Source organism: Sapajus apella, unplaced genomic scaffold, assembly GCF_009761245.1.
Source record: "Sapajus apella isolate SASKATOON/1434 unplaced genomic scaffold, GSC_monkey_1.0 scaffold10, whole genome shotgun sequence".
Classification (NCBI taxonomy): Eukaryota; Metazoa; Chordata; class Mammalia; order Primates; family Cebidae; genus Sapajus; species Sapajus apella.
The window spans coordinates 25,500,339-25,514,005 of record NW_022436950.1 but is presented as its reverse complement, the minus strand read 5'-3'; the positions used below and the strand labels follow the sequence as shown (position 1 = coordinate 25,514,005).

Below are 13,667 nucleotides of genomic sequence, written 5' to 3'. Positions count from 1 at the left end.
TGAAGACCTAGCTTTTCTATTTTGTTTGGGAAACTATGTGAGCTGTAATATATCATTTGAAGAATTGCTCCTTCCCCCACACCACCATAAATGAATATAAAGTGCTTCCAAATAATTTAATTGGGAGCTAATGACAACAAAGCCTGAATATAAATTGTGAATGCATACAGTATTTTACCAATAGCGCATACGATATAAACATAGGAACAAATATTACTAGATTATACATTCTATGTGTATATGCATTTGTTAGATTATCATTATAATAACACAAATGTACTTATATTTATAATAATGTTGCATTTGCCTAAAATATACTCATAAAACTGCAAATGAAAAGAATTTTTAGTTTAATTAATGGGAAATTTGGTATATGAATTTTTTAAAGGTGAGAGCATAATTCTTTACAAGTCACAATGCCTCAATTAAAAAAACAAAACAATATGGCCATGGATTGTGGCTTATTTCTGCATTCCCAGCACTTTGGGAGGCCAAAGCTGGAGGATTTCTTGAGGCCACAAGTTCAAGACCAGCCTGGACAATATAGCAAGACTCTATCTCTACAAAAAAATTTGTGAAATTAAAAGGTTTGATATACATTCCTTTTATATGCAGATGTTTCCATCATTTCCATTTAATCTGAATAACTTCTTTTCAGCCTTTATTGTAGAAAAGGTCTGCTGTCAATGACTTTATCAGCTTTTATTTATCTAAAAATGTTTTATTCTCATGATCAAAGGCATTCTTGGCTAAATATTGAATTCTAAGTCCTCAAAAAGGTGATTCTGTCTTTGTTATTTCTGTCAAAATGTCAGTTGCTATTTGTATAATTGCTCTCTACACAATATGTTTATCAGTGACTGCTTTAGAGATTTTGTTTTATGTTTTGTTTTGGACAGTTTGACTATTATATATTTAGATGCATTCTATCAGTTATTAAGCATGTTTGGATTTTGCTGAGGTTTTTCAATCTTGATGTGAATACTGATATGAATGTTGTTTATATAATCAGTGTTTATATTTTTCATTAAATTGTGGAATATTTTAGCCGTTATTTCTGCAAAAAATATTTCTACCTTATCTTCCTTCATCCTTCTCTTCACTCCTCTCTTCAAACACAGTTATACTTATGTTAGACCTTATAATATTTTTCTACTGATTATTGAGACTGTAATCCATGGTTTTCAATATTTTTTCTGTTCTTCAAATCAGATCATTTCTGTTATTCTGTTTTCTTTGTCACTACTTTCTTTTCCTTTACTACCCGATCTGATATTTTGCTCACACAATTAACTTTTTAACTTCACATATACTTATCCACTTGTTCATAGACCTCCTTTTTATGCTTTGCAATTACCTTCTGAGATTCTCTATCTGTACACCCATTATAACTATATGTTCCTTTAAATCTTTGAACATAATAATAATCATTTGTACTCTTGGTCTTTGATTTGCAATGTTTGATTCAGAGAGTCTGTTACTATTTTATATATATATATATATATATATATAATTTTTCTTGTGAATGGCTTATGTTTTTTACCTCTTCACATATATACATATGTAGCATTTAAAAAAATTACATCCTGGGGCAAGGCATGGTGAGTCTCACCTGTAATTCCAGCACTTTGGGAGGCCAAGGTGGGCAGATCACTTGAGGTCAGGTGTTCAACATCAGCCTGGCCAAAATGGTGAAACCTGGTCTCTACTAAAAATATAAAAATTAGCTGGGCATGGTGATGCAGGCCTATAGTTCCAGCTACTCTGGAGGCTGAGGCAGGAGAATCACTTGAACCCAGGAGGTAGAGGTTGCAATGACCCAAGATTGTGCCACTGCGTTCCAACCTGGGCAACAGAGCAAGACTCCATCTCAAAAATAATTAAAAAAAAATACATGTTGGATGTTGTTAATGACTAATTTTGAGAAATATATATTAGGTTGTCTTCCTAGAGAAGGTAGTGAGTTCTATTGTAATGAGCAGTTTAATTATGGGAAGGTCAATTTTTGCCCTTTGAGGCTTGGTTTTATTCATTGGTAAGAGAACTCTACTTTTGTTTTGAACTTAGTTTATGAACCTGACCCTTACTCCTATAGTGGAGTCTTTCTGGAATCTCCAACTGAGAGACTGAGGTACACAGTAAATTCTCTCCACTTGACCCAGGATTAAACTCCAGGGTATTTCCTCTAGCAGTAGCTAATCTCTGATATCACTGTTCATCTCTCAACCATAGAGCAGGAAATCTCTGCTAGACCTGGTGGAATCTATGAAAATGCCATCTAGAACTTGGCCCAAAATTCATGGTGAATCCTCACACAAACTACTGCCATTTCCAGCTCAGCTCCCTTTTGTCAACTACTCTACACTCCAAATTTTAATTAACTCAGCAGCCCAGGCTTTTCTCACCGCTTCTCAGCCCAGTGAAACTACAGTTCTGCTGGGCTCTATTTCTGTATTTAATAGTAAAAAAGTACATCCAAGTCATGGAGAAAGTCATGGAGGTTACAGAGCTCATTTTGAGTTTTTTCTTTCTCTTAAGGATTACAATCCTGTGCTGTGTTTAGTTTAATGCCAGTAAAAATGTACTTTAGATAATGTATGCAATTTTACAGTTGCTTATTGTAAGGGAAGTACAGAGACTAGGCGTGGTGGCTCCTGCCTGTAATCCCAGTGCTTTGGGAGGCTGAGGCAGGTGGATCAAGAGATCAGGAGTTCGAGACCAACCTGACCAACATGGTGAAACCCTGTCTCTACTAAAAATACAAAAATTAGCCAGGCGTGGTGATGCATGCCTGTAATCCAGCTACTTGGGAGGCAGAGCCAGGATAATAGATTGAACCCAGGAGGTGGAGGTTGCGATAAGCCAAGATCACGCCACTGCACTCCACCCTGGGCAATTGAGGGAGACCCTGTCTCAAAAAAAAAAAAAAAATAGAGAAGTGGAGAAACTGATTACTCTGTCATAATTGGAAGCATAAACCCTAACTAGCCATTTTTATTCTTAGATAAAAGAGATAAAGCAGATTGGCATAGGTGAGGCAGAATAAGGGTAGTGAGGGAGGCAGGGGCATTGGGAGTTAAAACAGAGAGAATGACACAAGGGGTATTGCAACATACTACATCTACACTTGAAAGTAAAACAAAAAAAAAAAATGGAGAAGAGATAAACTTCACGTATTGAATCAACAGTACACGAGGTGAAAAGATTTTGTGGGAGACCACAAATCTGAATAGAAGTCAGGAGTGCCTTTTTCTCCTTCTGCCAATTAATTTTCTCACATTTTGCCATTAATCTTTAGAAAATTAACCATCCCCCAATAGCTATCTTCATAAATCATAATAAAAAGAAACCAACTAGAATTTATAAAGTGTTGCAAAAATGGAAGACTAAATGAATAAAACCCCAAATTTCAGTGAAGAACATGCAGTGGATAAAGGAATCGCCTAAGTAAAGATATGGAATCAGTAATTCAGACAAAATTACTCTATTTGCAAACAGATTAATGAAATGCGATATTTTAAATTGCTTTTATATAACAAAATGTCAGAAGAGTTAAAATATTTCATTATGATTCATAAGATAATAGATACAAATGAAAAGTAGATTGAGAAAGATCAGGAAACAAGCGAACTAGAAAACAGAAATAAAAGCTTTCAATTGCCCTCCCCCAACCCAACACACAAAGAGAATAAACATAATTGAGAGTTATAAAGAACAAATATTAAAAATAAAAAAGATAAGAATTATAGAGAAAATATTAAATGTAAAGGCAAATGAGACAGAGAAGAACATAGTCTTCCTAAACAAAATAAACGGACTAAATTGAGGAGAAAGAAGAAAAAGACACAAGGGAAGAAACTTGCGTAGAATAATAGAAGTCTAGGAATAATAGCTGGAAATTACTATTAAGGCATGCTGTGCTAACATTTCTCAACTTCAGTATTTGTTAAAGAACTATAAAGGCTGTTGGGCATAAACAGCAAACGGGCTGCAGAGGAGACTGGGTGGGCATGACTGTAGAGATTAGACTGACCTCAGACTTTGCGTTAATGTGACAGTGAACCGTTTCTCCACAAACATTTGAGTAGGTCACGTGACCCAAAAAATTATAACCAGTGAGAATTGCTGTTGACCTACTGAATAGTCATGAAACTATATAAAAGTGTGATGCAGATGATTAATTGAAATATATATTAAAACACTGGGAAGATGGGGAAGGAGGGACACTGAGTATGAGCTTTGTGATTGCAGATCAAAATATGCTATGATTTTTGACATTCTAAACTTAATAGTAAGATTTTTTAAATTTCAGAGGTGAGTAAAAAGAGAGTGGGAGAAATAGAAATACATTATTTTCATTTTTTCACTATGCTTTTTATAAATGAAATGTTATTAAAATAACGTGCTTTAATATTTTTCTTTATGACATCATTTAGATAGTGATAGCTCTTGTAATAAGAATCTACTTGACTTTCAGCAATGCCTTTAGTTATACTTATTATATTTTATTGTTAAATTTCATATAATTTAATAATTTACCATTTTAATATAATAGATGCATAATTCTTAATTTTTGTCTCTCTCTTCCCTCTCCTACCTCACCTCTCTATCTCACCATAGAGCTATAACTAGAATAATAATACTAATATTTAAAGATAATTATTTCAAGACAGTAGGCTTTGGAATAGAAACTTTAAACATTTTTGTAATTATATTTTAGATTAATTTAAAATAGCAGATAAAATTTGTATATAAAACAGTAATTTTTAAAAACAAAATCAATAATTTTTTAAAAGAAAATAACTTACTATGTAAGTTTTGGCACTCCTCTCAAATAAGATTAAATGTCATAAGTAAAACCCAAGTATACTTGTAAATATTCAAATATATTGGTATGTATCTTGGCTCAGCAAACTTTTTTCCAAAGGGCTATGAAGAAATATTTTTGATTTGTGGACCATATAGTCTCTGTTGCCATTATGCAACTCTGGTACTATATTAGGAAAGCATCAATAGACAATGTGTAAACAGATTGGCGTATTCTAATAAAACTTTATTTACAAAAATAAACAGTTCAGGGTCATGGTTTGTTGACCCCTGGTATACACATCATCAATTTTAGTGATTAAAATGTTATCAGTCTTTCTCAGAAATATTGAAGAAAACTAACACAAAGTATTCCTGACGTACTGATTTTATATTCTTGCTCCAAATATTTATTACTATAATACTTAGCTTTGAGGAGAAAGGGGTAGTGTTGCTAAATTATTTACATACATATTCCTATACACACAAATTTTAATATCTTTTGATGTCTCAAAAATGCCAACAAATTAGTAGAGAAGAGCATATTTTGCTTCTTACAGTTCATATACACTGTACTCAAGTTGACTTCTGCCTTTCCATTTTACATTTCTAACCTTGATCTCACAATGTAGAGGAGCTGGACTAGATCACTGAGTGCATCAAGTAAATTTCATTCACACAAGAAGAAAATTTACTGCCACTAAAATTAAACAATTTATCTATGGGCACCATGGTAGTTCTTGCCAAAGTCAGGACTGGAATTCAGTCTCCTGGCTCGCATTGCAGAGTTTTGCCCACTACGCTGTATTATTGTACATGGCTTGGTTCAAGCCACAGAGGAAATCGTTAATTATATATTAACTATCTGAATATATATATATATATATATATATATATAAATATATAAATATCTATTTATAAATATCTATATAAATATAAATAAATAAGAGGGAGTCTTTCTCTATCACCAAGGCTAGAGTGCAGTGGCACAATCTGCTCACTGCAACCTCTGCCTCCTGGGTTCAAGCAATTCTCCTGCCTCAGCCTCCCGGGTAGCTAGTATTACAGGCATACACCACCACGCCTGGCTAATTTCTGTATTTTTAGTAGAGACAGTGTTTCAACATGTTGGCCAAGCTCGTCTCAAACTCCTGACATCAGGTGATCCATTCGCCTCCGCCTCCCAAAATGCTGGGATTACAGGTGTGAGCCACCGCGCCTGGCCAACAGTCTGGTTATTATATTAGGAATACATTTATATTGACTCCTCTGTTCTGAGTACTTATTAGTTATCCTGATTCTATTTGTTCTCTATTTTAAAAATAGGTTTATAAATAAAGTTACGTAAGAGCAATCAGTCATTACACGGGTAGTGACATTGTTCTATGTGTACACCCTGTTTCATTAAGAAACAGCCCTTTCATAAAATGGCATGAAACACAGCTGCAGTTGTCCCTTTCTTCTCAGTCATTTCTAATAGTTTAGAATAGTGGTTCTCAAACTTTAACATGTATCAGAATCACCTGAAGAGCTTGCTAAAACACAGACTGTTGGGGATCCCTCCAGCGTTTCTGATTCAACAGGTTTGGGATGATGCCTGAGAATTTGGATTTCAGACACGTTTCCAAGTGACAGTGGTACTACTAGTCTGGGTAAAACACTTTGAAAACCACTGATTTAAATTCTCATCCCTAAAGGTAAATTATAATTACTAGGAGAGGCATTAATCCACTAATTAATTCCCAGCCTCCATCATCAGTTGGCATAGAACGTCCAGGGCTTGAGACTGGGTATCAGTATTTTTTCTTATTCTTAATCTTTTTTTTGTTGTTTAATTAATCAGTACATTAATAATTGTACAAAGTTATGGGGTACAATTTGATGTTTCAGTACATATCTGTGGTGTGGAGAGATTGAATCAGTGTATCCATCACTTCATGCACTTACCATTTCTTTGTGGCAAGAACTTTCAAAAGCCTCTCTTCTAGCTGTTTTGTAATATACAGTATTTTACTGTTAACCATAGTCACATCATCCTACTGTGTAACAGGACACCAAAATTTAATCCTTGTATCTGTTTGTAACTTTGTACCCACTGACAATCTCTCCTTATTCTTCTCCCCTCTTCCTCCCCCAGTCTCTGGTAGCCACTGAAGTATCTCAGGTGATTCCAGTATATAACCAAACCTGAGAAACAATTGAGTCATGACTGAAAAAGTTTATTTGGCCTTATGAATTCATGCAATATTGTCTTAACATATTTCTCTATTATATGGGGATAATTTTTATATTGTCACTTCATGGCAAAGAATAAATGAGGTAGTATAAAGATGCCTTTACCAAGTGATTCCATAAACCGAAGGTAATTTAAGCTTAGTTTTATGCTACTAATTTTATAAAGTGCTGTGAATATAGGTAGTTATAGAGTTTTACTTTTAAAATGTTGTTATTGTAAAAATTTTGCCATTAATAAAATTACTTTATGCCTCAGATCCTTACAATATTTTTATTAGCATCATACAGACAGCATAGATACGAACTTCTAAAATTCTTAATTTCTTTTTTTACAGTGAAAGATGCAGATGTACTTTGTATGGACATACAGATTCTGTGAACAGCATTGAGTTTTTTCCTTTCTCCAATACTCTTCTGACAGGTTCTGCAGACAAGTCCCTGTCTTTATGGGATGCAAGAACGGTAAGCAAATCATCTACTTTTCTCCCAGGTTTTGATAAGTCTAATTACTCTTGGTCATTCTTTGGCTATTGAATGTGACTTAAAAAGTGATTGTGCAAGGGCATCTCTGGCAAAAGAACAGTAAAAAGTTCATATTACAAAATCCTTTCTATGCACTTGTATTCATTCTGCCTCCCAAATGTGATCAGGTAAAAAAAAATTATCTCATGAAACATTAATTCAACAATTATTTATTGAGATAGAAACTGCTGGTTCACAGGAAACAAAGGGAAACACACACTCTCCTCCCCTTAAGGATCTTGTAGCTAGGTAAAGGAAGAGAAACGACATTATTTTGATGAAATAAGACATGCGTTAATAAAAGGGAAGACTGTGTAAGTACAGGGGAAAGCAAGAAGGAGAACCCATACCTGCTGAAAGAATATGGATGGCTTTCAAAGGAGCCTATGCTTGAGCTAAGATCTGAAAGATGAGTAGGATGTATAGGTCATCTGGAGAGGGATAGATTCTAGGATAGGGCAGTATGTGCACAAAATCACAGAGATGTGAGGCTGCAATGACATGTTCTGACAGTAATAATACAAATAGATAGAGCTTAAGGAAAAAGAGGCATGATAGGCAGGAGTGTACAGAGAGACCAAAAAAAAAAAAAAAAAGATCATGGAGTATTTGATTAAAGTCTTAAACGATTTCTGAGGGAATTGAAGAGCATTAAGCAAACTGGGCAATGTAATCAGATTTGCCTTGTCAACTGAAGAATGACAAGATTTGCCTTGTCAACTGAAGGTTCATCCAATTAAAAAAGAAATTCCTTATATGGGGTTATAGCCTGCAGCATGGTTGTTCTGACAAGCTGGAAAGTATAGCCTCCAGCCAGAAGCCAGAAACAGATACTTCAAGGGCGAAGCAAAGGGAACAGGAATTTATACTGAGCTGGGTGGCCAAACATTTCATAAGCTTGAAGAGGAGTCATGATTATTGATGAAAGGTGAATCACGTACATGCACGATATACACTAATGCCCCTTCATGGGTCCCATGCACCAAAAATGACAGTTTTAGCATGATCCAAGGTTGAAGTTTTCAACCACCTGACATCAAAAGGTGAAGTAAAGATCATGAAAACCCTTTCTGCACATGTTCCACAGACTGGCCAGAACCACTTCATGGTCAGTGGTCTCTTATCAGCCTAAAAGAGGAAGGGCAGTATCAGGTGACTGGTTGATATCAGTATTGGAGTCTTTTGAAAGGGTTGGTTTTGGCCAGGCACGGTGGCTCATGCCTGTAATCCCAGCAGTTTGGGAGGCCGAGGCAGGTGGATCACTTGAGGTCAGGAGTTAGAAAACAGCCTGACCAACATGGTGAAACTCTGTCTCTACTAAAAATACAAAATTAGTCGGGTGTGGTGGTGCATGCCTGTAATCCCAGCTACTTGGGAGGCTGAGACAGAATCGCTTGAACCCAGGAGGTGGAAGTTGCAATGAGCCAAAATCAGCCTGGGCAACAAAAGCAGAGCTCCATCTGAAAAAAAAAAAAAAAAAAAGAAAGAAAGAAAGAAACGACAAGAAAAGAAAGGTTGGAGGGAAAAAGGGAGGTAGAGGAAGAAAGGGCTGGTTTATGTTTAGCCCTTAGGGAAGCGAGGCTAATGGTCATTATCAAGGGAGGGAGTGTAAGGAAGCTTGTCTGAATATCATCCTGTCCTGGCTAAGAGCTCAGTTTTCAAAGTTACTCTGGGGTCCCCTCGGCTAAGAGATACTCTGTTCAGTTGGCTGGGGGAGGGCCTTACCATTTTACTTTTATTTCTTATTTTTTAGAAAGATGAGTTTGATAGCAGAGTAAGGGAGTCAGTCTTGTGAGGAATCTAATATAACAGGATACGAGTGGATGAGAATTTGAGCTAGGAAACGCAGATGAAAGGAGAGAATGCATGAAAGATAGGAATTTTATCAGAATTTGAAGAGTGATTAGAGGTGAAGATTATGGGAGGAGGAGGACTTTAGGGTGAGCAACTTTTCCAATTTGTCTAGGAATGAGGGTTTTCCTGAGTCAAGAGATTTTCAGAGCTAAAATTGGACAGATCTGGATTACTGTAGGTTCAAGAGTGAATTTGATTTGAAGAAAAGTGTATTAGTCTGTTCTCACCCTGCTGATAAAGACATACCCAAGACTGGGTAATTTATAAAGAAAAGAGTTTTAATGAACTCACAGTTCCTTATAGCTGGGGAGGCCTCACAGCATGGCAGAAGGTGAATGAGGGAGCAGAGTCACGTCTTACATGGCAGCAGACAAAAGAGCATGTGCAGGGCAATTCTTTATAAAACTATCAATTCTCATGAAACTTACTATTGCAAGAACAGCATGGGAAAAACTCACCCTAATTCAATTACCTCCCACTGGGTCCCTACCAGGACATGTGGGGATTATTACAATTTAGGGTGAGATTTGGGTGGGGACACAGAGCCAAACCATATCACAAAGTAAACACAATGTAGGGACTACACTTTCAAACAGTTTGGCTGTGAAGATGAACAGGAGAAGAGATTGTAGCTCTAAGTTCAAATAAAGGAAACTTTTGTTCAAGTAGGATACAACGTGTTTATTTGCTTATGGGTAAGATCAAGGGAGATGAACTGAAAATGTAGGAAGGAGAAGAGATAACACAGAGTTTGTTAAGCACAGATTTTTGTAACTTGAACAATGCCAATATGTGTAAAACAAGGCCTCCATATTATTCTTAGCAATATTTTATAAAGATTACAAGAAAAACGGCTCCAGTTGACTCTATAAAAAAATAAATATTCATAAATTTTGATTCCTGGGTCAATAAGAAAGAGAAATGTAATTTCTCCCCATTTATTTCCCATAAACAAAACACGATTGACATAAATAAAGGAATATGGTGATGGACATACAGATGATTTTAGCAGGGATGCAATTCAGTATGTGAGGCTGTTTAGACCTCAGAGACCAATTTATTTAGGATATGTGAAGAACAGAATATCCTCGGCTTCACACCTTATAGAAAAATCTGAGGTAAAGGTACCCATATCTTTGTCACCAACTTTACATGTTGCATAGATGTAAACTTCTGAGGAAGCAGAAGTCAAGGGGGCATTGTGGGAAGAGTGCATCAAACATGACTGAAGAACAAAATCATGATGATTTGTTGTTGGGTACAAGGGTCTCACAGTCTTCTTCTTGCTTTAAAATAGCTTCTTAGACATTAATGCAGTGGAGTTTGTGCCTGCTAATGGAGCTTCAATGGAAAAGCAAGATTTCAATACATTTCACCCTAAAAACTTAGTTGTGAAGTGTGTATAAAAGTGATTGGTAGAGGAATATCCATAGAGAAAATATTAATTTAGCGGTGACCAAAATTCTATTGACTTCAAGGTTTTTTTTGCTTTCTCTCTCAAGTGCTGTAACTGAGTGTCCTAAGAAAGTGTATTTCTTATTTACTTTCTCTTATGTGAAAAATAGAAGCACTAATGCTTAGAAGTAAAACTGCTCTAATTTAAAAAGTTGCCTCTCATATATATGTGCCTTGAATGCAAGCAGCTGTTTATTCATGGTGACCTTCCGCCCTGATGTTGTGAGCTCTTTCTTATTCTTATTCACCATGGTGTCAGGAGAAAAAGAGAGATTCAGCACAGCACAGTGCCTTCAGCATAGTGCAATTGTATATGCATTGAATGTAAGAGCATAGACGGTTTGCGAATCCCATTTGTATAACTTTAATCAACATACATATTTTTAAGTTGACTTAATGGCAAATTAAAATTTATATCACTAGAATTATTATTGCAATTTTATTATTATTAGGCATGCTAGCTTTATATTAATTAATACTGGAAAAGTGGCTCTAAAATATTTTGCTTTAAATGAAATATTATAAGTATATGATAAATGCATCATTTATGAGAAATACAGTTCATTTAATGAGTTTGTTTTCTAAAAATATTTTCAGACCAAGTAGAAAAAAATCAAATGGATAGCTATGTACTATAGAAAACTAGCACATAATACAAAAGGAAACTCATTTAAGTTATTAATTACTAAATAATGTAAATTTTTAACTAAAGTATTGATATAAAATTCTACAAGTGAAATATGATAATCCAATAATTAAACAGAATCATTCCACTAACATTGTATTAGGCAGCTGTGGTGACTTCATTTCAGATGTACCTAATTTATTAAAAAACAAAAAAGAATAAAAATATTTAAATCACCCAAATTTTTTAAAAATTGTATTTTTCTATACATTGTTTTTAAAAGACAAAGACATGTGTTATATGTTGTCTATATAATGTGGAATTATTAGTTTTTATCCAAATGGCCACAAATAAGTTAAAATAAATTTACATTTTTAGTTAAATATTAAGAGATTTTGAAAAGGGTAACCGAAATAGCTAAAGTTTTTTCTATGTTGTAATAATAAGAACTGTATAACATATTGTTATGGACGGCATTATTTGATTTGCAACATCAACTGAATCCATGGTGCAGTGGCATACTTCTTCTTTATAATTTTAAAAATATGTTAATTCCTTGATACATGATAAATTGTCAGGTTATACTGAAAATCTGGACGTAAAAGGAGATTAATGACTTTCCTCTATTAGTAAAGCAGTAATGGTACATTTTGTCCGCTCATTGTGATCAGTTACTATTGAGACACCCTCTAAAATTATTTTTTGATGAAATGTGAAAATGACCAGTGGATTGTATTCCTATAAATTAGTTTTAAACCTCCTTCTCCCACTCTCAAACATACACCAGTTTTAAATCATTAATCTCATCTAACACCTTTATTAACAAAGATAATGAATGTGGAGGCCTAAGTCAGTTTCTAAGTCAACTGGACTTATCAGCTCTGAATTTTGCAGAGGATGAGGAAAGGGATATAAATCTCTATAATTACCAAAGGGAGGCTGTAAAATAACTTGCAGTTTGAAAACTCATGAAATTGCTCAGTTTTACAGGGCTGCATGCATTTTTCTTCAAAGTTATAAAACAATAAAACTATTTTATTAAAATTGAAAAATAAGATTGCTTTATTGTCAGAAAGTGATATATCACAAAGCAAACTTAATGAAAAATTATGAGGCCTTCCTAAAAGACAGCATGAAAAGTCTCGATGTACATCCAGTGATTTGGAAGTCTGTTTAAAATAAATGCAATGAGATTGTTAGTCATCCACAAGCCTAATGAAAATATTAAGGCTTTTAAATTTTTTTTAAAGAGAAGGATGTTTTCAGTGTACAGTAAAACATAGAATGAGAATGAAATGAATAATACTTCTATGAGTTGTGTCAGAGCTGGGCTGGCAACAGAGTTGCTGACATTTTGTCTCTTGCCATGAGTCAGACACCAAGGGCTCATGACCTGGACTGCCTTTAGTGGCCATGCCTTGCTCTGTAGACAAACTGTGGGCATTTGTCTAGCTTACAGCATTCTCCTGACTTAGCTTTAGCCAAAAGATCCAATAACTTGTCACTGCGAGTTTCTATAAAGTGGATAAACTAGGAACTCACACAGAGTTAACCTATTGGCTCCTCTTTAGTGCCAGACCCACGTCTACTCCATAGTTGAGCCTGCACCCTGCATAGGCCTGTTGGTTTTTCCAGACAGGATCTGATGAACTATTAGAGGAGCCTGATATTATACAGAAGCCAGAATGTGGAAACAAAGGGAAAGCTTGCACCTCTCTCTTTTATTCCTCAGCCATACTTGATTTAGTAATATTAACTGGAGATCTGTGTGCTAGGCAACATCCTAGGTTCTAGAGAGGTGACTGTGACAGAATCCCTGACCTCAGTGAACACACAGACTCTCAGGAACAAGGTACAAAGGTAAATGATCTTAAAATAATGTAGTAATTGCAATATATTCTATATAACTATAGCTTTGGCTTTTCTGTGCCAAAACTGACTCTCCCAAGAGCTGATTGATGGTTAACATTTATTGAATGTATACTTTGTGCCATCATTTTACCTACAAAATCTACATATCTTACTGGAATCTGATTCAGTGGGTACCATTATTATCTTTATTTCACAATTGAGAAAGTGGACCCTGGGGGAAGTAAAGTAAGTTGCCAAGAACAGCCCAGTGGTCAGTGACAGCGTGAGAAAGCAGGCTGCCTCTCCAACCACAGTCTTC

At 35.2% G+C, this 13,667-nt stretch overlaps 1 protein-coding gene across 1 annotated transcript in view; it reads left to right on the top strand.

The window, feature by feature from the left end:
• SPAG16 (sperm associated antigen 16) overlaps window positions 1-13,667 on the top strand; it is an 818,550-nt gene that overhangs the window by 417,930 nt on the left and 386,953 nt on the right. Inside the window, exon 4 of the mRNA XM_032277663.1 lies at window positions 7,377-7,503. Coding sequence (XP_032133554.1) covers window positions 7,377-7,503 — 127 coding nt within the window. The remainder of the gene's footprint in view (window positions 1-7,376; window positions 7,504-13,667) is intronic.